Here is a 27296-nt window from a genome sequence, read left to right as displayed (position 1 = left end):
GGAAAGTACACACCCTAAGGTATTCGCTGATGGGCATAGTGAGTTCATAGAACTTTTTATTTTTTGTCACAAGTTAGCGGAAAATGATGATTTTTTTTTTTTTTTCTTACAAAGTCTCATATTCCACTAACTTGTGACAAAAAATAAAAAGTTCTATGAACTCACTATGCCCATCAGCGAATACCTTGGGGTCTCTTCTTTCCAAATTGGGGTCACTTGTGGGGTAGTTATACTGCCCTGGCATTCTAGGGGCCCAAATGTGTGGTAAGGAGTTTGAAATCAAATTCTGTAAAAAATGACCTGTGAAATCCGAAAGGTGCTCTTTGGAATTGTCACGGAACCATGAACCAGACGTACAACAAGAGATAAGTGAAAATTAGAAGGCTTTATTGAAAATAAAGCTGTAAAGCAAAAGTCCAAACGGATGGTGAAACCGAGCAGAGTCTTTGCGAAGCCAGAGGTCAGGAACCAGAAGGGTAGTCAGACGAAGCCAGGATCAGGAACCAGCAGGGTAGTCAGACGAAGCCAGGATCAGGAACCAGCAGGGTAGTCAGACGAAGCCAGGATCAGGAACCAGCAGGGTAGTCAGACGAAGCCAGGATCAGGAACCAGAAGGGTAGTCAGACGAAGCCAGGATCAGGAACCAGAAGCAGCAGCAGTCTTAGAAGCATGTGAACACAAGAGGACCAAGCAAGGAACTGAAGCCACAGACCTCCTATATATATGAGCTAGGCATCCAGCTCCTCCCAGGGGAAGGAGGAGCCGCAGGGTGGAAGGCTACAAGAAACCCAGAAACCAAGATGGCCGCCAGCACATGTCAAACAAAGGAGAGCAGCAAGCAGGTAAGACCATGACAGTACCTCCCCCTCAAGGGCCCCTCCTCCGCGGAGCACAAAACGGTTTCTGAGGGAAGCGTGCGTGGAAGGCTCGGAGCAAGGCAGGAGCATGGACATCTGCGGAGGGAACCCAGGAACACTCCTCTGGACCATAACCACGCCAATGGACCAAAAACTGCAACCGACCGCGGACCAGGCGTGAGTCCAGGATATTGCTCACCTCATATTCCTCACGATTGCCCACTTGGACCGGACGAGGCCGAGGAACCGAGGAAGTGAAACGATTACACACCAGTGGCTTCAACAGGGAGACATGAAACACGTTGGAGATCCGCATGCCAGGAGGAAGCGCAAGGGCATAGGCTACCGGGTTTACCCTGCGAAGCACTCGGAAGGGACCAACAAAGCGAGGCGCCAGCTTGGGAGTGGGCACTCGAAGGTTGAGGTTGCGGGTGGACAACCATACACGGTCTCCGACCTGGTAGGAAGGAGCAGGCGCTCGTCTGCGATCAGCCTGGAGTCTCTGGCGCTGCGCAGAGACCTCAAGGGACTTCTGGATCTGTACCCAAGAAGCACGTAGGACGGAAAGGTGATCCTCCACAGCCGGAATATCCTGGGGAGAGAATACCTCCGGTAACACGGCAGGTTGGAACCCATAATTGGCCATGAAGGGAGACGTCCCAGAGGAAGAGTTCACCGCCGTGTTCCTGGCAAACTCAGCCCAAGGCAGGAGGTCAACCCAATTGTCTTGGTGATCGGAGACATAGCAACGAAGGAATTGCTCCAAGGCCTGATTGGATCGTTCTGCGGCCCCATTGGACTGAGGGTGGTAGGCCGAGGAGAAGGAGAGATGAATCCCCAACTGGGAGCAAAAGGCGCGCCAGAACCTGGACACAAACTGACTCCCCCGATCCGACACAATCTCCTTAGGCAAACCATGCAACCGGAAGACCTCCCTGGCAAAAATCGTGGCCAACTCTTGTGCAGAGGGTAACTTCTTGAGAGGAACACAGTGGCACATTTTGGAAAACCGATCCACAATCATGAGAATGACCGTATGGCCTCGGGATGCAGGGAGGTCCACAATGAAATCCATCCCCAGGTGTGACCATGGACGCTCCCCGGTGGCTATGGGTTGCAGAAGGCCCAACGGAAGGTGCCGAGGGGACTTACTCTGGGCACAAACGGAGCATGCCGCTACATATGCGGCGATGTCGGAACGTAGGGAAGGCCACCAGAACAGACGTGAAACAGCCCAGGACAGCTGATTCTTTCCAGGATGCCCCGCGGTCTTGGAGTTATGGTAGGTTCGCAACAACCGAGTGCGCAACTCCTCAGGCACAAAACATCTGCCGTTGGGTCTCCCAGAGGGAGCACCAGATTGAGCCGCCAAAATCTGCTCACCCAGGGGAGAGGTCAGGCTGGTGCGAATGGCGGCCAGGATCTGATTCGGAGGTATGACCGAAGTCGGAATCGACTCCTCCCTGGACAGCTCGGAGTACTGCCGTGATAAGGCATCCGAGAGACCATGAGAGAAAGCAGCGACCAGAGCCTCATTATTCCAGCCCACCTCTGCTGCCAGGGTACGAAACTCAATGGCGTATTCAGCTACGGATCGTGAACCCTGTCTGATGGACATAAGGAGCTTCGCAGCAGAGGCAGCACGAGCCGGCACATCGAATACCTTCCGAAGAGAAGCAACAAAACCGGAAAACTCGGCAACCACCGGATTGTTGTTCTCCCATAAAGGGCTGGCCCAGGCCAAGGCCTTGTCCGAGAGCAGCGAGATCAAGAAGCCCACCTTTGATCTCTCAGTAGGAAAGGCATGTGGCAGCAACTCGAAATAAATGCCCACCTGGTTAAGGAAACCTCGGCACTGAGTTGGCTCTCCCCCAAAGCGCTGTGGAAGAGGGGCAGAACCGGTCATACCCCGAAACACCGCAGGCGCAACAACAGGTGTCGGGGTAGACTCTGGCGCAACAACCGGAGCGGCAGTAGGAGCGAGCCCAGGAGCGACAACCGACCCATCGGCAACGGGAGCGAAATGAGCCGTGCGTTCAAGCAGGGTTTGCAACGCCACAGCGAACCGACCCAACAGGTGATCCTGCTGATCAAGTCTGGCAACCAGCGTGGGTAGCGAGGATGGCCCTGTACCGTCAGAATTCATGGCTTGGTCCTAATGTCACGGAACCATGAACCAGACGTACAACAAGAGATAAGTGAAAATAAGAAGGCTTTATTGAAAATAAAGCTGTAAAGCAAAAGTCCAAACGGATGGTGAAACCGAGCAGAGTCTTTGCGAAGCCAGAGGTCAGGAACCAGAAGGGTAGTCAGACGAAGCCAGGATCAGGAACCAGCAGGGTAGTCAGACGAAGCCAGGATCAGGAACCAGCAGGGTATTCAGACGAAGCCAGGATCAGGAACCAGAAGGGTAGTCAGACGAAGCCAGGATCAGGAACCAGAAGCAGCAGCAGTCTTAGAAGCATGTGAACACAAGAGGACCAAGCAAGGAACTGAAGCCACAGACCTCCTATATATATGAGCTAGGCATCCAGCTCCTCCCAGGGGAAGGAGGAGCCGCAGGGTGGAAGGCTACAAGAAACCCAGAAACCAAGATGGCCGCCAGCACATGTCATGTTTTGGGGTGTCATTTTACATATACCCATGCTGGGTGAGAGAAATATCTTGGCAAAAGACAACTTTTCCCATTTTTTTATACAAAGTTGGCATTTGACCAAGATATTTATCTCACCCAGCATGGGTATATGTAAAAAGACACCCCAAAACACATTCCTCAACTTCTCCTGAATACAGAGATACCAGATGTGTGACACTTTTTTGGAGCCTAGGTGGGCAAAGGGGCCCATATTCCAAAGAGCACCTTTCGGATTTCACAGGTCATTTTTTACAGAATTTGATTTCAAACTCCTTACCACACATTTGGGCCCCTAGAATGCCAGGGCAGTATAACTACCCCACAAGTGACCCCATTTTGGAAAGAAGAGACCCCAAGGTATTCGCTAATGGGCATAGTGAGTTCATGGAAGTTTTTATTTTTTGTCACAAGTTAGTGGAATATGAGACTTTGTATGAAAAAAAAAAAAATCATCATTTTCCACTAACTTGTGACAAAAAATAAAAAATTCTAGGAACTTGCCATGCCCCTCACGGAATACCTTGGGGTGTCTTCTTTCCAAAATGGGGTCACTTGTGGGGTAGTTATACTGCCCTGGCATTTTCCAGGGGCCCTAATGTGTGGTAAGTAGGTAAATGAACTGTGAAATCCGAAAGGTGCTCTTTGGAATGTGGGCCCCTTTGCCCACCTAGGCTGCAAAAAAGTGTCACACATCTGGTATCTTCGTACTCAGGAGAAGGTGGGGAATGTGTTTTGTGTTGTCATTTTACATATACCCATGCTGGGTGAGAAAAAAATCTTGGCAAAAGACAACTTTTCCCATTTTTTTATACAAAGTTGGCATTTGACCAAGATATTTATCTCACCCAGCCTAGGTGGGCAAAGGGGCCCAAATTCCTTTTAGGAGGGCATTTTTAGACATTTGGATACCAGACTTCTTCTCACGCTTTGGGGCCCCTAAAATGCCAGGGCAGTATAAATACCCCACATGTGACCCCATTTTGGAAAGAAGACACCCCAAGGTATTCAATGAGGGGCATGGCGAGTTCATAGAAAAAATAAATTTTTGGCACAAGTTAGCGGAAATTGATTTTTTTTATTTTGTTCTCACAAAGTCTCCCTTTCCGCTAACTTGGGACAAAAATTTCAATCTTTCATGGACTCAATATGCCCCTCAGCGAATACCTTGGGGTGTCTTCTTTCCAAAATGGTGTTATTTGTGGGGTGTTTGTACTGCCCTGGCATTTGAGGGTCTCCACAATCATTACATGTATGCCCAGCATTAGGAGTTTCTGCTATTCTCCTTATATTGAGCATACAGGTAATGAGATTTTTTTTTTTCCGTTCAGCCTCTGGGCTGAAAGAAAAAAATGAACGGCACAGATTTCTTCATTCGCATCGATCAATGTGGATGAAAAAATCTCTGCCAAAAAAAGAAAAAGGAGGGGAAAGGCGTCTGCCAGGACATAGGAGCTCCGCCCAACATCCATACCCACTTAGCTCGTATGCCCTGGCAAACCCGATTTCTCCATTCACATCAATCGATGTGGATGAATAAATCATTGCCGGGATTTTTTTTTTTATATATACAAAGTGTTTGCCAAAGTATATGAACACCGCCACCTCCTCAGCTCATATGCCTCGGCAAACGTATCTTTTACTGCAGAGGAGAAATCTCGTCTTGCAGCGCCGCATACACCGACTTGCGTGTAATCTGACAGCAGCGCAATGCTTCTGTCAGAATGCACATCAGTGCTGCAGCTAGTCGATCGGTTGGTCCACCTGAAAGGTAAAAAAAACAAAAGAAAAAAGAAAAAACCAGGCCGCAACGCAATAACTTTAATAACTTTAGAACAGAACATATTAACTTTTTATAAACTTTTTTAACTTTTTTACTTACCGGTAATTTTTTTTTTGTTTAGTTTTTTTTACCTTTATAGAACAAACCTCTCCTTCCCCATGGGACAATGTGCAAAGCGCAAATCGCCCAAAGATGTGGCGAAGTACGTTATGCACTTTATCCCAGGTGAAAGGAGAGGTTTGCAGCAGCTGTGAGTAAAAGGGCCCTAATAGCCCTGTGTGCCTGTCCTGTGAGATGCAATCCCTATGCTAGGTGTACCTGTGTGTGGTACTTCCGGAAACACTCACCAAAGCATAGGGCAGGGTGGTCAGGACAGTCAGGACAGAAATAGCGGGTGTCACGCCTTATTCCACTCCTGCTACAGACACGACATCTTTTTCGGGGTGACGGTTGGGTTGAGGTACCAGGAACGACACTGGGGAAATGTCGCTCGTGTAGACGGCTAACTACACTGGTGGATGGGGCCACGGAACCTCCTGGGTAAAGGAGGTTCTCGATGATCTCTTACTGGAATTTGAGGAAGGATCGTGTTCTCCCAGCCTTACTGTAGAGAACAAAACTATTATACAGCGCCAATTGAATTAAATATACAGACACCTTCTTATACCAGCGTCTGGTTCTGCGGGAAACTAAATAGGGAGCCAACATCTGGTCATTGAAGTCCACCCCTCCCATGAGCGCATTATAGTCGTGGACTGAGAGGGGCTTTTCAATGACACGGGTTGCCCTTTCAATTTGGATTGTCGTGTCTGCGTGAATGGAGGAGAGCATGTAAACGTCACGCTTGTCTCTCCATTTCACCGCGAGCAGTTCTTCGTTACACAAGGCAGCCCTCTCCCCCCTTGCAAGACGGGTGGTTACAAGCCGTTGGGGAAAGCCCACGCGACTAGTTCGCGCGGTGCCACAGGCGCAAATCCGTTCTAGAAACAAATGCCTAAAGAGGGCCACACTTGTGTAGAAATTGTCCACATAAAGATGGTACCCCTTGCCGAATAAGGGTGACACCAAGTCCCAGACTGTCTTCCCACTGCTCCCCAGGTAGTCAGGGCAACCGACCGGCTCCAGGGTCTGATCTTTTCCCTCATAGATCCGAAATTTGTGGGTATAGCCTGTGGCCCTTTCACAGAGCTTATACAATTTGACCCCATACCGGGCGCGCTTGCTTGGGATGTATTGTTTGAAGCCAAGGCGCCCGGTAAAATGTATTAGGGACTCGTCTACGCAGATGTTTTGCTCGGGGGTATACAAATCTGCAAATTTCTGGTTGAAATGGTCTATGAGGGGCCGAATTTTGTGGAGCCGGTCAAAAGCTGGGTGGCCTCTGGGACGGGAGGTGGTGTTGTCGCTAAAATGCAGGAAACGGAGGATGGCCTCAAATCGTGCCCTGGACATAGCAGCAGAGAACATGGGCATGTGATGAATCGGGTGCGTGGACCAATATGACCGCAATTCATGCTTTTTTGTCAGGCCCATGTTGAGGAGAAGGCCCAAAAAAATTTTAAGTTCGGAAACTTGGACTGGTTTCCACCGGAAAGGCTGGGCATAAAAGCTTCCCGGGTTGGCGGATATAAATTGTGTGGCATACCGGTTTGTCTCTGCCACGACTAAGTCCAAGAGCTCCGCAGTCAAGAACAGCTCAAAAAATCCCAGGGCCGAACTGATTTGAGCCGTCTCAACCCGAACTCCAGACTGGGCGGTGAAAGGGGGAACTACAGGTGCGGCTGAAGTTGGTGACTGCCAATCAGGGTTTGCCAGCACCTCAGGGATTCTAGGGGCTCTACGGGCCTGTCTGCGAGGTGGCTGCGACGGGGTAACTAGTGCACGTGCCACCGTACCAGCTTCAACTGCCCTTCTGGTGCTCGCCACGTCACCATGTTGTACGGCAGTGCTGGTACTAGGTCCAGGGAGGGCTGCGCTGCTGGTGTATGCCTCACCACGTGATCCGGCAGCGACAGCCCCACTCTGCTGCTCTTGAAGCGGATCCTGCATAACCTGTGGTCTAGCGACATGGGGCCGGGTACGCCTGGTGCTGCCAGGGACCTCAACCTCCTCGTCCGAACTTTGGGTCAGAGAGCCACTGCTTTCTACAGGTTCATATTCTGACCCGCTAGATTCGTCAGATGAGGGTTCCCACTCCTCATCCGACTGGGTCAGAATCCTGTAGGCCTCTTCAGAAGAATACCCCCTGTTTGACATTTTGGACTACTAAATTTAGGGGTATTCCCTGAGACTACCCAAGAAAAAAAGCAAACCTGTCTTACAAAGGGTAGGCTAGCGAAGTACCAGAGGCCGCTGCGGTTGATAAAAAATATCAAAACTGATTTTTTTTATCGCCGCAGTGCGTGTAAAATGAATGTGCAGTGATCAAAAAATATATATTTTTTGTCACTGCGGTGGGGCGGGAGTGGGTGAACGCACGTGTGGGCGACCGATCAGGCCTGATCGGGCAAACACTGCGTTTTGGGTGGAGGGCGAACTAAAGTGACACTAATACTATTATAGATCTGACCGTGATCAGTTTTGATCACTTACAGATACTATAAAAGTACAAATGCTGATTAGCGATACGCTAATCAGCGAATAAAAGTGACTGCGGTGCGGTGGGGTGGGCGCTAACTGACGCTAACTACCTAACCAAGGGGCCTAAACTATCCCTAAAACCTAACAGTCAATACCAGTGAAAAAAAAAAAGTGACAGTTTACACTGATCACTTTTTTTCCTTTCACTAGTGATTGACAGGGGCGATCAAAGGGGTGATCAAAGGGTTAATTGGGGTGCAGGGGGGTGATCTGGGGCTAAGGTGTAGTGTTGGTGTACTCACAGTTCAGTCTGCTCCTCTGCTGGATCCAACCGACGAAAAGGACCAGCACAGGAGCAGACAAGCCATATAACAGATCATATTTACTAATATGATCTGTTATAAGACTTTTGATTGGATTTTTTGAAAATCGCCAGCCTGCCAGCCAATGATCGTTGCTGGCAGGCTGGTGACGAACTTGTTCTTTGAATTTTGCCGGCCCGCGATGCGCATGCGCGGGCCGGCTTGGAGCGAAATCTCGCGTCTCGCGAGATGACGCGTATATGCGTGATTGTGCGCAGCGCTGCCACCTCCGGAAAGCGAATCTGCGTACAGCGGTCCGGAGGTGGTTAAAGGACCTAGAAACGTTTAAATACATAAAGGGAATCGACAAGGTAAAAGAGGAGAGAATATTTAAAAGAAGAAAAACTGCTACAAGAGGACATAGTTTTAAATTAGAGGGGCAAAGGTTTAAAAGTAATATCAGGAGTAGTGGATGCATGGAATAGCCTTCCTGCAGAAGTGGTAGATGCAAATACAGTGAAGGAGTTTAAAGGGTTTCTGTCACCCCATTAAACCGTTTTTTTTTTTTTCTTTAATAATAATCCCTATAGTGCGATCTCATGATACATAATCAAATTAATAATTTTGGTTCAGTAGATTTTGCTAAAAAACGATTTTTAAAATATGCTAATTACCTTGCTACCAGCAAGTAGGGCGGCTACTTGCTGGTAGCAGCTGCATCCTCCGATGGTAATGACGCCCCCTCGGCATGCTGATTGACAGGGCCAGGGAAGGTAATCCTTCTCTGCTGGCGCTGTTAGAATTTGAAATCTCGCGCCTGCGCCGTACCTGGCTTCAATTGGCGCAGGCGCACTGAGAGGCGGCCGCTCTGCTCGACCGCTCCATCCTCAATGCGCCTGCGTCGATGACGTCATCGCATACACCCGGAAGAGAAGACGCCGGCGTCTTGACCAGACCACACTAAAACATGATTTTTTTTGTGTCAAAAATGAAATAATTGTGTAAAACTTATATTTTTATAAAAAATATAAAAATATCACATGACCTAGCCCCTCAGGTGAATACAGTAAAAAATAAAAAAAACGGTGTAAAAAAGAAATTTTTTGGCACCTTGCATCACATAAAGTGTAATAGCAAGCGATCAAAAAGTCATACGCACCCCAAAATAGTGCCAATCAAACCATCATCTCATCCCGCAAAAATCATACCCTACCCAAGATAATCACCCAAAAACTGAAAAAACTATGGCTCTTGGACTATGGAGACAATAAAACATGATTTTTTTTGTTTCAAAAATGAAATAATTGTGTAAAACTTACATAAATAAAAAAAATGTAGATATGTTAGGTATCGCCGCATCCGTAATAACCTGCTCTATAAAAATACCACATGATCTAACCTGTCAGATGAATGTTGTAAATAACAAAAATAAAAACTTTGCCAAAGCAGCTATTTCTTGTTACCTTGCCTCACAAAAAGTGTAATATAGAGCAACCAAAAATCATATGTACCCTAAAATAGTACCAATAAAACTGCCACCCTATCCGGTAGTTTACAAAATGGGGTCACTTTTTTGGAGTTTCTACTCTAGGGGTGCATCAGGGGGGCTTCAAATGGGACATGGTGTCAAAAAATCAGTCCAGCAAAATTTGCCTTCCAAAAACCGTATGGCATTCCTACAGCAGTTTACGACCACATATGGGGTGTTTCTGTAAACGACAGAATCAGGGCCATAAATATTGAGTTTTGTTTGGCTGTTAACCCTTGCTTTGTAACTGGAAAAAATGGATTCAAATGGAAAATGTTATCTCTATTTTCCATTAAGTCTTGTGGAACACCTAAAGGGTTAACAAAGTTTGTAAAATCAGTTTTGAATACCTTGAGGGGTGTAGTTTGTAAAATGGGGTCATTTTTGGGTGGTTTCTATTATGTAAGCCTCACAAAGTGACTTCAGACCTGAACTGGTCCTGAAAAAGTGGGTTTTAGAAATTTTCTGAAAAATTTCAAGATTTGCTTCTAAACTTTTAAGCCTTGTAACGTCCCCAAAAACTAAAATGGCATTCCCAAAATGATCTAAACATGAAGTAGACATATGGGGAATGTAAATTAATAACTATTTTTGGAGGTATTACTATGTATTATAGAAGTAGAGAAATATAAATTTGGAAATTAGCAAAATTTTTGAAATTTTTGGTAAATTTGGAATTCTGGTATAAATAAAAATAAAAAATTTTTACTCCATTTTACCATTGTCATGAAGTACAATATGTGATGAAAAAACAATCTCAGAATGGCCTGGATAAGTAAAAGCGTTTTAAAGTTATTCACACATAAATTGACACTGGTCAGATTTGCAAAAAATGGCCTGGTCCTTAAGGTGAAAATGAGCCCAGTCCTTAAGGGGTTATAGGGCATCTGTCAGCAGATTTGTACCTATGAAACTGGCTGACCTGTTACATGTGCTACGGACTGGAAAAATGCTTTTCAGCCCAAAATAAGTAAAATGTGTTAGCTTTTAAAGGGAATGTGTCATCAGAACATAGCTTATTGTTTAAATCAGATTTTTTATGCTAACCCCTTCCCGACATCTGCCGTACATGTATGACAGATGTCAGGTCTTTATAGATGGCGCCAACTGTGGAGCGTTGCGAGCGCAATAGCTTCTGGGTGCCTGCTGTTTCATTAATAACATCATGAGCATTGCCACATGCAAAAATACCCATACTATTAAAATATTAAAAAGTTACCCCACACAGTGAATGGGGAAAAAATGTCAGATTCGTCGTTTTTTCATCATTTTATCTCTGAAAAAAATTGAATAAAAAGTGACCAAAAAAGTAATACACACCCCACAATGGTATTATTATTAAAAACTACAGATTGTCCCGCAAAAAAAATTAGCCCCCACACATCTCCTTAGAACATAACTATAACAAAGTTATGGGGATCAGAATATAGTGATGAAAATAAAAAATATCTAGTTTTGCCACATTTGTACTGACAAAAGTCAGTTTTCTACATAGAGAACACAGTAGAAAACTAAAACAAAACATAAAACTGTGGTGGAATTGCTTCCCACTATATTGTATTCCATATTAAATGGTGACATTAGAAAGTACAACTTGTCCCGCAAATAACAAGCCCTCATATGGCTATGTGAACAGAAAAATAAAAAAGTTATGGTTCTGCGAAAGCAGGGAGCAAAAAACGAAAACACAAAAACGGAAAATCACAGTGTCAGGAAAGGGTACAGGTAACTTATTAGCCATTATCACCACAGACAGAATTACAATGACAAGCAGTGTCAGACTGGGATGCGTAGGGCCCACCAGTAAAATTCATTCAGGGAGCCCACTGTACAGCGACATGCAAATATTACCTGCCCACACAGAGGCAGACAGCAACAAGACGCTATAAGATGATTGATTATGGGGGTCTCTGCAACAACTTCAAAAGGTGGGTCCCAGGGAAGAGAGGATACTGGCTGGCCTGCCTCTATTACTACAGGCCATCTTAACCTTCTGATGCGTCTATAATAAAAAAAAAACTGGATAGTCTACCCTATTGATATAGGTTATTTGAGATGCTGTGCTGGTGGACAGGGGGCCCATCATTCTCAGGGACCCACTAGGAGATTACCCTGTTCCCCTGTGGGCCAGTCCAAGCCTGATGACAAGTAGCATCTCAATATAGATAACACAGAATCAACCATTCACAACAGGTGAAGTCATAGCTTATCAGTTCCCCTCTGACCTTCAATATATTTATTATATTTAAGCCTTTTTTTTAACAAGGCAGTGTTAAAGGGGTTATCCAAACTCTATAATGCCCCCCAAAATACCCGGGCACCGCAATATAGGTAATACTTACCCTGCTCCCCGGCACCTGCATCGCACCCGATGCCCACACGACCGCCACGTGGATCAAAACATCTGGCGACGGGGGAGCAGCCAATAGCAGGCTGCAACAGGAACGAGCCTCCCTAGCCTCACCCGTGATGTTAGGGAGGCTAGGTCCCATTGCGGCCTGCTATTGGCTGCTTCCCCACCACCCCTTGCCGGATGTTTTGATCCGTGTGACGGGGAGATGCAGCGGCAGCCGTGCAGGGATCAGGAGTGACTCAGGTGCCGGTGAGAGAGGTAAGTATAACTTATATGAGGGGCATTATAGGGGTTGGATAACCCCTTTAAGACCAATAGGAAACTCCCCAGTAGTATACCAATTGGCAGTCACATAAGCCTCAACAACCACTGTAAATGTTGCACCACTATTGCCCACAGGAAAAAGACCTTTGCGAGCCAGTTCACTCAACAAGTATTTACTGTGACATCATATATGGACTGTGCCCTAATGGGGATGTGGGGGGGACCCGATGGCATGGAAGGCAGCGCAATGCCTAAGGAAGGCATTGCGCTGCCTTCCGGTGAAGAGCCTGTGAGATCCAGCCCCCTGGATCTCACAGGCCGGAAGCTGTATGAGTAATACACACAGTATTACTCATACAGCCAATGCATTCCAATACAGAAGTATTGGAATGCATTGTAAAGGATTAGACCCCCAAAAGTTCAAGTCCCAAAGTGGGACAAAAATAAGGTGAAAAAAAAAAAGGTAAAAAATAGGGGGGGGGGGGGGGGGGGGAGTATACATATTAGGTATCGCCGCGTCAGAATCGACCGGCTCTATAAACATATCACATGACCTAACCCCTCAGAAGAACACCGTAAAAAATAGCAAATAAAAACTGTGCTAAATAAACCATTTTTTTGTCACCTTACATCACAAAAAGTACAACAGCAAGCGATCAAAAAGGTGTTTGCCCACCAAAATAGTACCAATATAACCTTCACCTCATCCCGCAAAAAATGAGCCCCTACCGGAGACAATTATGGAGACACTAAAACATCATTTTTTTTGTTTTAAAAAAGCTGTTATTGTGTAAAACTTACATAAATAAAAAAAAGTATACATATTTGGTATCGCCGCGTTCGTATCGACCGGCTCTATAAAAATATCACATGACATAACCCCTCAGATGAACACCGTAAAAAATAAAAAATAAAAACTGTGCTAAATAAACAATTTTTTGTCACCTTACATCACAAAAAGTGCAATAGCAAGCGATAAAAAAGTCATATGCACCCCAAAATAGTACCAATCAAACCGTCATCTCATCCTGCAAAAAATGAGACCCTACCTAAGATAATCGCCCAAAAACTGAAAAAACTATGGCTCTCAGAATATGGAGACACTAAAACATGATTATTTTTTTTGTTTCAAAAATGATATTGTGTAAAACTTACATAAATAAAAAAAAGTATACATATTAGGTATCGCCGCGTCCGTATCGACCGGCTCTATAAAAATATCAGATGACCTAACCCCTCAGATGAACACCGTAAAAAATGTAAAATAAAAACTGTGCTAAATAAACAATTTTTTGTCACCTTACATCACAAAAAGTGTAATAGCAAGCGATCAAAAAGTCACACACACCCCAAAATTGTGACAATAAAACCGTCATCTCATCCCGCAAAAATCATACCCTACGAAGGTAATGGCCCAAAAACTGAAAAAATGATGGCTCTTAGACTACGGAAACACTAAAACATGAAAAAAGAAATCATTGTGTAAAACTTACACAAATAAAAAAAAGTATACATATTAGGTATCGCCGCATCAATGACAACCTGGTCTATAAAAATATCACATGATCTAACCTGTCAGATGAATGTTGTAAATAACAAAAATTTAAACGGTGCCAAAACAGCTATTTCTTGTTATCTTGCCTCACAAAAAGTGTAATATAGAGCAACCAAAAATTATATGTACCCTAAACTAGTACCAACAATACTGCCACCCTATCCCGTAGTTTTTAAAATGGGGCCACTTTTTTGGAGGTTCTACTCTAGGGGTGCATCAGGGGGGCTTCAAATGGGACATGTCAAAAAAAACAGTCCAGCAAAATCTGCCTTCCAAAAACCGTATGGCATTCCTTTCCTTCTGCGCCCTGCCGTGTGCCCGTACAGCTGTTTACGACCACATATGGGGTGTTTCTGTAAACTACAGAATCAGAGCCATAAATATTGAGTTTGGTTTGGCTGTTAACCCTTGCTTTGTAACTGGTGAGGGGTGTCGTTTATAGAATGGGGTCATTTTTGGGTGGTTTCTATTATGTAAGCCTCGCAAAGTGACTTCAGACTTGAACTGGTCCCTAAAAATTGGGTTTTTGAAAATTTCTTAAAGATTTCAAGATTTGCTTCTAAACTTCTAAGCCTTGTAACATCCGCAAAAAAATAAAATATCATTCCCAAAATGATCCAAACATGAAGTAGACATATGGGGAATGTAAAGTAATAACTATTTTTGGAGGTATTACTATGTATTATAGAAGTAGAGAAATTGAAACTTGGAAATGTGCAATTTTTTACAAATTTTTGGTAAATTTGGTATTTTTTTTTATAAATAAAAATGATTTTCTTTTTACTTCATTTTACCAGTGTCATGAAGTACAATATGTGACGAAAAAACAATCTCAGAATGGCCTGGATAAGTCAAAGCGTTTTATTGTTATCAGCACTTAAATTGACACTGGTCAGATTTGCAACAAATGGCCAAGTTCGTAAGGTGAAATAGGGCCGAGTCCTTAAGGGGTTAAGCAAGGCTGAAAATAGGTGTAAAATTTAAAAAAATATATTGTAATGGAATAGTTACTACATCAACTATGAATCTTGTATTAGTTTGTACTAAGTGCTATACGTATATTTTTGGGGTTCTAGAGTTTCCTGCTGGTGTTTAATATCATGTCAGCTGCTCGATTAGGGTCTGTTAACACTGCACTTGGGTTCTGCATTAAGTATATACAGTACATGGAGAGGTTCCTCTGACTTACATACATGCCCATAGATTTCTATAGCCAAATGTATGCTAAAGACATGACCCTTTTGCATATATTTGGACGGCATACTTTGGTGCATTTTTTTTTAACTGTATCAAAAAGCATTGTGGACTAGGTTATTGCACAAAATAAGTACATTGTGTTGCATATGATTTTATATGCAATTCAGTTGCATATGTTTGGTAGTATGTTCATATACACACATCACACTATCCGCATTTATACTTACCTAATGCCTCACTGAAGTACCCATCCCATTGTTCTGAAAAGAGTAGATGGAATAAGATATCTTGAAATATGTAAAAGTTCAAATTTCTTAGTCTTTCCGCAAAAGACATATTGTCAGTGAGCTCCACCATAGAGCCAGGAACATAGGAAAATGGAGCTGGGAGTTTACCACATAGTCTTTCCATTGAGTTACCCATTGAAAACCTAATGGAGTAGACAAAAGGCACTCCAAGGAGCTCAGCAATAAGTTCACCACACAGTACCATTGGGTCAGAAACCAAAACGTCGAACTTATTCTCTTTCAGTTGTTTTAACAGTGATTCGTTCTTCACTACACCGTTACATATTTGTTCTTCTTGTTCCCGCAGTTCTGCCATAAACTTCCTAGTCTTTTCATAGATATTCCAATAAGACATTTTTGGTAATTCATAAATCCAAAATGCCAAAAACCGATCCAAAAACTTTTCATTCTTCTCTCTTGTAAATGGAACAGAGAAATTTTCAAATTTCAAAGATGAGATATTATCCACGCCCACAATCATAAATGCTGAGTGGACTAACACAGTCACATCATGTCCTTTACGTGCCAGTTCCTCCAAAATTATTATCTGATTTAAGAAATGACTTGCATCTGTTGGCCAAGCTAAAACCTTCCCAGCAGATACTGTGTTGAGGCAGCATATAGGCAGTAGCAAGAGGAAGACACCAGTACAAAGCATGTTGATTAGTCAGTGTGCTTTCAGGTTATGAGTGGTAGCTCAAAAAGTACAAATTTCACAGTAATGGCCAAAGGTTCATGGCACTGGCGAGAAATAATGATTTTTTTTTCAATCCTGTGAACCGAACGTATTGCAGCATAAGTAGCCATGCTTCAAGCATCTCTTACTCCACAGTTTTAATTATTATAAATCAAATTGTGACAGTAAGGCCAGGTTCAGACTAGTTTAATATGGGCATTTTTTTTTTTTAAGAATCTATGATACAATTCGTTTTGGGTCATTAGACCTGCAGTTGCATTTGGATTTTTTCATGTAATACAAGTGTAAAGATCAGGGTGGATTGGCCATAGACCCTACAGCGAAATTTCCTGATGGGCCGATGCTCAGGGGGCCACCCAAGCTCTCCTGATGGCCACAGGCCAGGTACATAGTGATCTGATGGGCAGCATGGTGGCTCAGTGGTTAGCACTGGTGCCTTGCAGTGCTGGGGTCCTAGGTTCGAATCTGACCAATAACAACATCTGCATGGAGTTTGTATGTTCTCCCTGTACTTGTGTGAGTTTTCCTCCAGGTACTCCAGTTTCCTCCTACACTCCAAAGACATACTAATAGGGAACTTAGATTGTGAGCCCTATTGGGGGTAGCTTGATGCTAATGTGTGTAAATCGCTGCAGAATATAATAGTGATATATAATTGCATAAAATAAATAAATCTGATGCTCAATGGCTGCAGTTGCCCAATTGAACTGTATTACCATCCTCAGGACAATAATACAGTTGAATACTGTGGAGAGAGCAGCAGTATCTTTTGCTGCACTATGATATTGCAGGCCCTGTCTATTTCTGGTGTCCCTTCCTACTTGTGTTGGCCCCGCCAACTTTTTTTGCCCGGTCTTCAATCAATTTAGTCCCGCCTACAGCATGGGGCTACTTTTAGTTTCTTTTCCAGGGCCACTTTAAGTTCCCAATCCCCCCCTGGTAAAGATGCACCCATAATACAAATGTTAAAAGTGTACCTGTCATACACGCACAAAAATGCACCAATTACGTTCATCTAAAACTGGTCTACTACCAGTCGGAAATATTTGATTTGGAGCTGCTTGATCTACTTGAATCACTTTAATGTACTCCAAACACAAGAAGCATTCCATGATAAGAATAACATTAAATGAACCACATTCATTGGTACTTAAACCTCACAAACCAAAAGGTTTAAACCATTAGAAAATTGAGTTGTAATGAGTACAATGGCATAGAGAGTACCTACAGATCACAGACACACCTGGTCTGGCGGTAGCATTCACAGTGTAACCATGATTCAGCATATTTTAGGATCACATGAGAACCAAGTGTGGTAGCCTTCAGGCCTTTGACCTTTGTCTTTATATCTCCCTCTGATCAAATAATGTCTCATTTATAGAACTGATAAGCTGGAATCTCTAAACAACTCTAGTTTTTACTGCACTCGTTTTCATAAATTTGGTCCATCAGCAGTGGCTTACATAGAGAAGTAAGGGCCCCATAGCAAGGATCAAACCAGGCCCCCCACACAGGACTCAAGGGTTTCTGCCTAAACCCTTTTCAATGACACTTGGGCCACTTATTCCACTGCCTCATTTGTTAAAAGTTGTTAGAGGGTAGAATCCTGACCAAGTTTTCACCTCCAGTAGAAGAGGAGCTAATCCCAGAGACTTAGACTTAGTCCCTTCTAGCTCTGGGCCCCATAGTAGTCGCATGGTCTGCCACTATGGTAGTTACACCCCTGTCCCTCAATAGCTGCTTCAATAGTAGCAGGATACTTAAAGGACTTGTTCTACCAATTGTTTCTTAGGGGAACAAGCAGGCTTATAAAACAAAGGAAAAAAAATTAATTACCAGTTGAAGGTCCATCTATTCCAGTGCTGCGTGTCCACCCAGGGGCTTGCGGTCCTCATCAGGCCATTAAGTGATGACCTTATGTCCATCATTTAAACTACTCAATCACTGACCACAGCAGTCACATGCCATTCATGTACGTACATGCGACTGCCAAGGCCAATGATTAGCTACAGTGCAATATTGTGTTACATTGACCGGTAAACAAAGGATATTATTGGCAGATGATAATCCACACAATATACACCCATCTAGGCTTGTCTTTACAATATAAATACAAGATTTCAAAACATACATTGAAATTATTAACTCCCGGGAGGCTCGTTGTTTGCTGCACGCACGCCATCAGAGGCGTGCAGCGTTATAGTCAGTAATTAGATCGAAGTGTGTTTGGCGTGATTATTGCGTACCCACCATCAGGGTCGCAGTACATAGTGTTGGCCATACACTTGGATCAATGCCCCTGATGAATTACCGACAGTAGTCGGAAGGGAAACGCGTCGAGCATTAGACTGCAGTATAGATTTGATACATGCAGGCTGACTCTCTTCCCCTTACTGAGCCCCAATAGGGAATACTCATACATTGAAATGACTATGAGGTGGTGCCCACCTAAATATATTAAACAGTGAAAGTGTGGCCAAGTGAGTGGAATCTTTTCTTGTGTTCACTTTAAGTGTGACCCCACCTCAGAATGGGGTCCTTGAGAACCTAGGGGCAAATTCATTTGATAAGGTAATACCTCTGTACAGAGTGTACAGGCAGGAGGACAAGGTCGAGAGGGGGCCACACTGAGCAGAAGCAGTAACATTTCTTTTCTTCTCTTTCCACAAACCTCAAATGAGCATCGGGCACTGGGTTCTGACCTACCTTTAGACTCTTTACTAGATTGAGAAGAGTCAAGAGCAAAGTCTCCCATAGGTGCTTTAAAATTCTTCTAAAAAGGTGATGAGTTTTCTGTTAGCCTTTTTAAGTCACCCCATTCACACCTCCATAGCCTCCATATATAGTAAGAGTACATATACACTATGCTGTACTGCATATAACTGTATAGGCTGACCCTGCACTACATATACACTATGCTGTACTGCATATAACTGTATACGCTGACCCTGCACTACATATACACTATGCTGTACTGCATATAACTGTATACGCTTACCCTGCACTACATATACACTATGCTGTACTGCATATAACTGTATACGCTTACCCTGCACTACATATACACTATGCTGTACTGCATATAACTGTATACGCTTACCCTGCATTACATATACACTATGCTGTACTGCATATAACTGTATACGCTTACCCTGCACTACATATACACTATGCTGTACTGCATATAACTGTATACACTGACCCTGCACTACATATACACTATGCTGTACTGCATATAACTGTATACGCTTACCCTGCACTACATATACACTATGCTGTACTGCATATAACTGTATACACTGACCCTGCACTACATATACACTATGCTGTACTGCATATAACTGTATACACTGACCCTGCACTCCATATACACTATGCTGTACTGCATATAACTGTATACGCTTACCCGGCACTACATATACACTATGCTGTACTGCATATAACTGTATACGCTGACCCTGCACTACATATACACTATGCTGTACTGCATATAACTGTATACGCTGACCCTGCACTACATATACACTATGCTGTACTGCATATAACTGTATACGCTGACCCTGCACTAGATATACACTATGCTGTACTGCATATAACTGTATACGCTTACCCTGCACTCCATATACACTATGCTGTACTGCATATAACTCTATACGCTTACCCTGCACTCCATATACACTATGCTGTACTGCATATAACTGTATGCGCTGACCCTGCACTACATATACACTAGGCTGTACTGCATATAACTGTATACGCTGACCCTGCACTACATATACACTATGCTGTACTGCATATAACTGTATACGCTTACCCTGCACTCCATATACACTATGCTGTACTGCATATAACTGTATACGCTGACCCTTCACCCCGTATACACTATGCTGTACTGCATATAACTGTATACGCTGACCCTGCACTACATATACACTATGCTGTACTGCATATAACTGTATACGCTTACCCTGCACTCCATATACACTATGCTGTACTGCATATAACTGTATACACTGACCCTGCACTCCATATACACTATGCTGTACTGCATATAACTGTATACACTGACCCTATGCTGTACTGCATATACCTGTATACGCTTACCCTGCACTCCATATACACTATGCTGTACTGCATATAACTGTATACACTGACCCTGCACTCCATATACACTATGCTGTACTGCATATAACTGTATACGCTTACCCTGCACCCCGTATACACTATGCTGTACTGCATATAACTGTATACACTGACCCTGCACTCCATATACACTATGCTGTACTGCATATAACTGTATACACTGACCCTGCACCCCGTATACACTATGCTATACCCCATATAACTGTATACACTGACCCTGCACTCCATATATACCATGCTGTGACCCATATAACTGTATACACTGACCCTGTACCCCATATACATTGCGCTGTACACCATATAACCGTTTACACTGACCCTGCACCCCATATATACTTTGCTGTACACCATTTACCTGTATACACTGACCCTGCACTACATATACACTATTCTGTGCCCTATATAACTGTATACACTGACCCTGCACCCCATATACATTGTGCTGTACACCATATAACCGTTTACACTGATCCTGCACCCCGTATATACTTTGCTGTACACAATATACCTGTATACAATGACCCTGCACCCCATATACATTGTGCTGTACACCATATAACTGTTTACACTGACCCTGCACCCCATATATACTTTGCTGCACCCTATATAACTGTATACACTGACCCTGCATTCTATATACACTAGTCTGTACCCCATATAACTGTATACATTGACCCTGCACCCCATATATATTGTGCTGTACACCATATAACCGTTTACACTGATCCTGCACCCCGTATATACTTTGCTGTACACAGTGGCGTAGCTAGAATTGACTGGGCCCCACAGCAAATTTGTGAATGGGGTCACCCTCCCACAGTAATTTTTTCACAACCCCTTCCTTTCATGCCGCCCCCATTCCTGTGGCTGCTAAAGATCACTCTCTCAGACCAGGCCCGGCAGCTATTCCATCCGTTTTCTACACTGTCTATACTGTCACTGTATATCATTTCATTGTGTAATACTGTTGAGGGGGCCCTGACAAAATCTTTTAGTCCTCCTCCTCCTGGATGGGCCCCTTCTGGGTCAGGGCCCCAAAGCAGCCGCTTCCCCTGCTTCCCCTATAGCTACGCCCCTGGCTGTACACCATATACCTTTTCACAATGACCCTGCACCCCATATACACTATGCTGTACCGCATATAACTGTATACATTGACCCTGCACCCTGTTTATTCTTTGCTGTACCCCATATACCAGTATACACTGACCCTGCACCCTATATACATTGTGATATATCCCATATTACTGTATACAAAGACACTGCAACCCGTATATACATGGTACTGTAGAAGCTGGTGAGTGAAAGCCCTGTTCAACACTCACTCCTCGGGCCTCATTACATGGTGTGGGGCAGTTTTGCCACAAGGAGACATTACTATAATGTATGGGGGCAACACAAGATAAGCCCCATACAGTATAATGTCTCCTTGTTGCCCCATACTATGAGAGCAACAAGGAGACATTGCTGTATAATGTATGGGTGCAACAAGGAGACATTATACTGTATGGGGGCTACAGCTATAATGTCACCTTGTTGTCTGGGCTGCCTGAGGACCAGAAGTGGAAGTGGACGGAGTCTGTCACCACATTTCCTGCATGTTTTATTTTAAATGGATATTTACTTCGATATATAAAGTTTTCATGATAGACTTAATATCGTTATCGTAGGAATATTTTTTATATCGCCGAACCCTAATTGAGCCCATGCAATCTGCAACAGGAGCAGAGCTCTAACATATAGCCAGGCACCTGCTCATTTTCCTCTTATCTAGTCTTCAATAAAAGACTGAATAAGGGGAAAAATACCCTGATTGCTGGTAAGATATTGTTATGCATTTTACGGTATCTGCCAATTTTACACTGGCAGTTAGCCTTTTAAACCCTGTCTTTGTTATGGCCTAATATGCTTCCCTACCTGGCAACCCTTGACGCCATTGTTAGGCCTTCGGTTGCCATGGTCACTGTCAGAATCCTGCGATTGTTTCTCAAGGGGCCAGATAGGGTACGGAGGGAGCCCCTCTCCCCCTTTCTAGACCACTTATATGGCGTCATTGCCATCAACTGTAACAAAGGGCAGCTAGCTCTGATCTTGGCAATTGCAGCAGGTGCCCAGCCATATGTTAGAGCTCTGCTCCTGTTGCACATGGCACAGTCTCAATTCCTGAACCTATGCTGTGCCAGGACTGTATAACCATGGCACTCTGTGCAAATACTGGCAGTAGCACCATACATGCACTTCACTTATCGCCACTGGGTTATAGCAAATGGTTCAAATGGCGTCTAAGTATCGCTTTATCTCACGTTATGGTGATTTGATTCCCCCTTAGTATATCAACCTGTCTTCACGGCCAGTGAGAAGAAACTGTGTCTAGCTATTTTCACTGGCTGACATGTACTACAGCAGTAATAACTCTGCTGCTTGTGCATAGGAGGAACCCTGGGGGCACAAAACATTTTTATTAAAGTGGTTGGTCAGTTTCTGGCTACTCTTGATCAATGTGTTTGTGAGATGACTATATGGCACTTACTAATATAGCCTTTGTTGATATTCTCCTCCATTTTCTATATTTCATAAGATATGCCCACTTGTCAGCCAAGTCTTTTGTGCTCTCCACAGAAAGTTCCTGTCCATAAAATGGCTACTGATGGAGAGTCAAATCACTCAGTCTCCTCCATTCAAATACACCGCGCCTGCCGTCTGCACTTGCTCTGTTGGGAGTTTAGTGCAGATGCTGTGCATTTGAATGCAGGAGGCAGACTGATGTGTCTGGTCACATGATCCTCCATCAGCAGCCATGTTACGCGGACAGCACAGAAGATTTACCCCAAAAAGCGACATGACATATAGCAAATGGCACATAATATTAACAAAGGCTATATTAGTAAATGTCATATAGTCATCTTACATACACATTACTCAACAGTAACCAGAACGTGACCAACACCTTTAATAATTGTAATTGGAAAATTGTTATGTTTTGTGTAATTTAACACAGCAATGTAATATATAATTGTGGGATAACCCATGTAAGATCGGTGTAAAACAATAGAGTAAGGCATACTGAACTCCCTGCTCCCCTGCTGCTCCCAATCCAACATGTACTGGGTCCCATCCGTCTCCACTTCCTGGTCCCATCTCTTCAATCAAAAAAATGCCTGTTTAGCCAATCATGAGGTGGGTCACCACAGCAGCTAGAGATTGACAGAGCGGGCATTTTATGTATGTCACGAGGGACCAGGGAGGAGAAATTAAGGAAAAGTAAGGTGAATAGCCCTCTTTTTATTATTTTATGCCAATCTGAGCTGGTATTAAAAAGTATCAAGGGCTGGCCAACCCCTTTAAATTCCGTATAATACATCAAAATAACTCCTACTACACATCTCTGAAAAGTGGTATTCTAGTAAATATTATTGGTTTTTACTTAGAATTATGAATTCTTAGTGTATTTTTCATTTGAACTCACCCATGATATAGCTGTAATAGTTGTCCCACTGCTTCCAAATCAGAAGCTGTAACAGATCATGTACAAGATACAACAGAACATTTTTTTACTGTGACATCATATATGGACTGTGCCCTAATGGGGATGTGGGGGGGACCCGATGGCATGGAAGGCAGCGCAATGCCTAAGGAAGGCATTGCGCTGCCTTCCGGTGAAGAGCCTGTGAGATCCAGCCCCCTGGATCTCACAGGCCGGAAGCTGTATGAGTAATACACACAGTATTACTCATACAGCCAATGCATTCCAATACAGAAGTATTGGAATGCATTGTAAAGGATTAGACCCCCAAAAGTTCAAGTCCCAAAGTGGGACAAAAATAAGGTGAAAAAAAAAAAGGTAAAAAATAGGGGGGGGGGGGGGGGGGGGGAGTATACATATTAGGTATCGCCGCGTCAGAATCGACCGGCTCTATAAACATATCACATGACCTAACCCCTCAGAAGAACACCGTAAAAAATAGCAAATAAAAACTGTGCTAAATAAACCATTTTTTTGTCACCTTACATCACAAAAAGTACAACAGCAAGCGATCAAAAAGGTGTTTGCCCACCAAAATAGTACCAATATAACCTTCACCTCATCCCGCAAAAAATGAGCCCCTACCGGAGACAATTATGGAGACACTAAAACATCATTTTTTTTGTTTTAAAAAAGCTGTTATTGTGTAAAACTTACATAAATAAAAAAAAGTATACATATTTGGTATCGCCGCGTTCGTATCGACCGGCTCTATAAAAATATCACATGACATAACCCCTCAGATGAACACCGTAAAAAATAAAAAATAAAAACTGTGCTAAATAAACAATTTTTTGTCACCTTACATCACAAAAAGTGCAATAGCAAGCGATAAAAAAGTCATATGCACCCCAAAATAGTACCAATCAAACCGTCATCTCATCCTGCAAAAAATGAGACCCTACCTAAGATAATCGCCCAAAAACTGAAAAAACTATGGCTCTCAGAATATGGAGACACTAAAACATGATTATTTTTTTTGTTTCAAAAATGATATTGTGTAAAACTTACATAAATAAAAAAAAGTATACATATTAGGTATCGCCGCGTCCGTATCGACCGGCTCTATAAAAATATCAGATGACCTAACCCCTCAGATGAACACCGTAAAAAATGTAAAATAAAAACTGTGCTAAATAAACAATTTTTTGTCACCTTACATCACAAAAAGTGTAATAGCAAGCGATCAAAAAGTCACACACACCCCAAAATTGTGACAATAAAACCGTCATCTCATCCCGCAAAAATCATACCCTACGAAGGTAATCGCCCAAAAACTGAAAAAATGATGGCTCTTAGACTACGGAAACACTAAAACATGAAAAAAGAAATCATTGTGTAAAACTTACACAAATAAAAAAAAGTATACATATTAGGTATCGCCGCATCAATGACAACCTGGTCTATAAAAATATCACATGATCTAACCTGTCAGATGAATGTTGTAAATAACAAAAATTTAAACGGTGCCAAAACAGCTATTTCTTGTTATCTTGCCTCACAAAAAGTGTAATATAGAGCAACCAAAAATTATATGTACCCTAAACTAGTACCAACAATACTGCCACCCTATCCCGTAGTTTTTAAAATGGGGCCACTTTTTTGGAGGTTCTACTCTAGGGGTGCATCAGGGGGGCTTCAAATGGGACATGTCAAAAAAAACAGTCCAGCAAAATCTGCCTTCCAAAAACCGTATGGCATTCCTTTCCTTCTGCGCCCTGCCGTGTGCCCGTACAGCTGTTTACGACCACATATGGGGTGTTTCTGTAAACTACAGAATCAGAGCCATAAATATTGAGTTTGGTTTGGCTGTTAACCCTTGCTTTGTAACTGGTGAGGGGTGTCGTTTATAGAATGGGGTCATTTTTGGGTGGTTTCTATTATGTAAGCCTCGCAAAGTGACTTCAGACTTGAACTGGTCCCTAAAAATTGGGTTTTTGAAAATTTCTTAAAGATTTCAAGATTTGCTTCTAAACTTCTAAGCCTTGTAACATCCGCAAAAAAATAAAATATCATTCCCAAAATGATCCAAACATGAAGTAGACATATGGGGAATGTAAAGTAATAACTATTTTTGGAGGTATTACTATGTATTATAGAAGTAGAGAAATTGAAACTTGGAAATGTGCAATTTTTTACAAATTTTTGGTAAATTTGGTATTTTTTTTTATAAATAAAAATGATTTTCTTTTTACTTCATTTTACCAGTGTCATGAAGTACAATATGTGACGAAAAAACAATCTCAGAATGGCCTGGATAAGTCAAAGCGTTTTATTGTTATCAGCACTTAAATTGACACTGGTCAGATTTGCAACAAATGGCCAAGTTCGTAAGGTGAAATAGGGCCGAGTCCTTAAGGGGTTAAGCAAGGCTGAAAATAGGTGTAAAATTTAAAAAAATATATTGTAATGGAATAGTTACTACATCAACTATGAATCTTGTATTAGTTTGTACTAAGTGCTATACGTATATTTTTGGGGTTCTAGAGTTTCCTGCTGGTGTTTAATATCATGTCAGCTGCTCGATTAGGGTCTGTTAACACTGCACTTGGGTTCTGCATTAAGTATATACAGTACATGGAGAGGTTCCTCTGACTTACATACATGCCCATAGATTTCTATAGCCAAATGTATGCTAAAGACATGACCCTTTTGCATATATTTGGACGGCATACTTTGGTGCATTTTTTTTTAACTGTATCAAAAAGCATTGTGGACTAGGTTATTGCACAAAATAAGTACATTGTGTTGCATATGATTTTATATGCAATTCAGTTGCATATGTTTGGTAGTATGTTCATATACACACATCACACTATCCGCATTTATACTTACCTAATGCCTCACTGAAGTACCCATCCCATTGTTCTGAAAAGAGTAGATGGAATAAGATATCTTGAAATATGTAAAAGTTCAAATTTCTTAGTCTTTCCGCAAAAGACATATTGTCAGTGAGCTCCACCATAGAGCCAGGAACATAGGAAAATGGAGCTGGGAGTTTACCACATAGTCTTTCCATTGAGTTACCCATTGAAAACCTAATGGAGTAGACAAAAGGCACTCCAAGGAGCTCAGCAATAAGTTCACCACACAGTACCATTGGGTCAGAAACCAAAACGTCGAACTTATTCTCTTTCAGTTGTTTTAACAGTGATTCGTTCTTCACTACACCGTTACATATTTGTTCTTCTTGTTCCCGCAGTTCTGCCATAAACTTCCTAGTCTTTTCATAGATATTCCAATAAGACATTTTTGGTAATTCATAAATCCAAAATGCCAAAAACCGATCCAAAAACTTTTCATTCTTCTCTCTTGTAAATGGAACAGAGAAATTTTCAAATTTCAAAGATGAGATATTATCCACGCCCACAATCATAAATGCTGAGTGGACTAACACAGTCACATCATGTCCTTTACGTGCCAGTTCCTCCAAAATTATTATCTGATTTAAGAAATGACTTGCATCTGTTGGCCAAGCTAAAACCTTCCCAGCAGATACTGTGTTGAGGCAGCATATAGGCAGTAGCAAGAGGAAGACACCAGTACAAAGCATGTTGATTAGTCAGTGTGCTTTCAGGTTATGAGTGGTAGCTCA

The 27296-nt window shown here is 42.9% G+C and overlaps 2 protein-coding genes across 3 annotated transcripts in view; both read right to left on the bottom strand.

Moving 5' to 3' along the window:
• Positions 1-16015, bottom strand: part of LOC120989703 (UDP-glucuronosyltransferase 2A2-like) — a 45285-nt gene extending 29270 nt beyond the window's left edge. For both annotated transcript variants that reach the window (XM_040417965.1, XM_040417963.1), the window contains exon 1: positions 15279-16015. In XM_040417965.1, the coding sequence (XP_040273899.1) occupies positions 15279-15996 (718 nt within the window). In that variant the 5' untranslated portion in view covers positions 15997-16015. The remainder of the gene's footprint in view (positions 1-15278) is intronic.
• Positions 16016-23640: 7625 nt separating this feature from the next.
• LOC120990958 (UDP-glucuronosyltransferase 2A1-like) overlaps positions 23641-27296 on the bottom strand; it is a 35388-nt gene continuing 31732 nt past the window's right edge. Inside the window, exons 2-3 of the mRNA XM_040419849.1 lie at positions 26537-27166; positions 23641-23690 (exon numbers count right to left, since the gene is read on the bottom strand). Of these exons, the coding sequence (XP_040275783.1) occupies positions 23641-23690; positions 26537-27166 (680 nt within the window). The remainder of the gene's footprint in view (positions 23691-26536; positions 27167-27296) is intronic.

This window comes from Bufo bufo, chromosome 2 (genome assembly GCF_905171765.1).
Source record: "Bufo bufo chromosome 2, aBufBuf1.1, whole genome shotgun sequence".
NCBI lineage: Eukaryota > Metazoa > Chordata > Amphibia > Anura > Bufonidae > Bufo > Bufo bufo.
The sequence above is the reverse complement of the archived record's forward strand: the minus strand, read 5'-3'. Positions and strand labels throughout refer to the sequence as shown.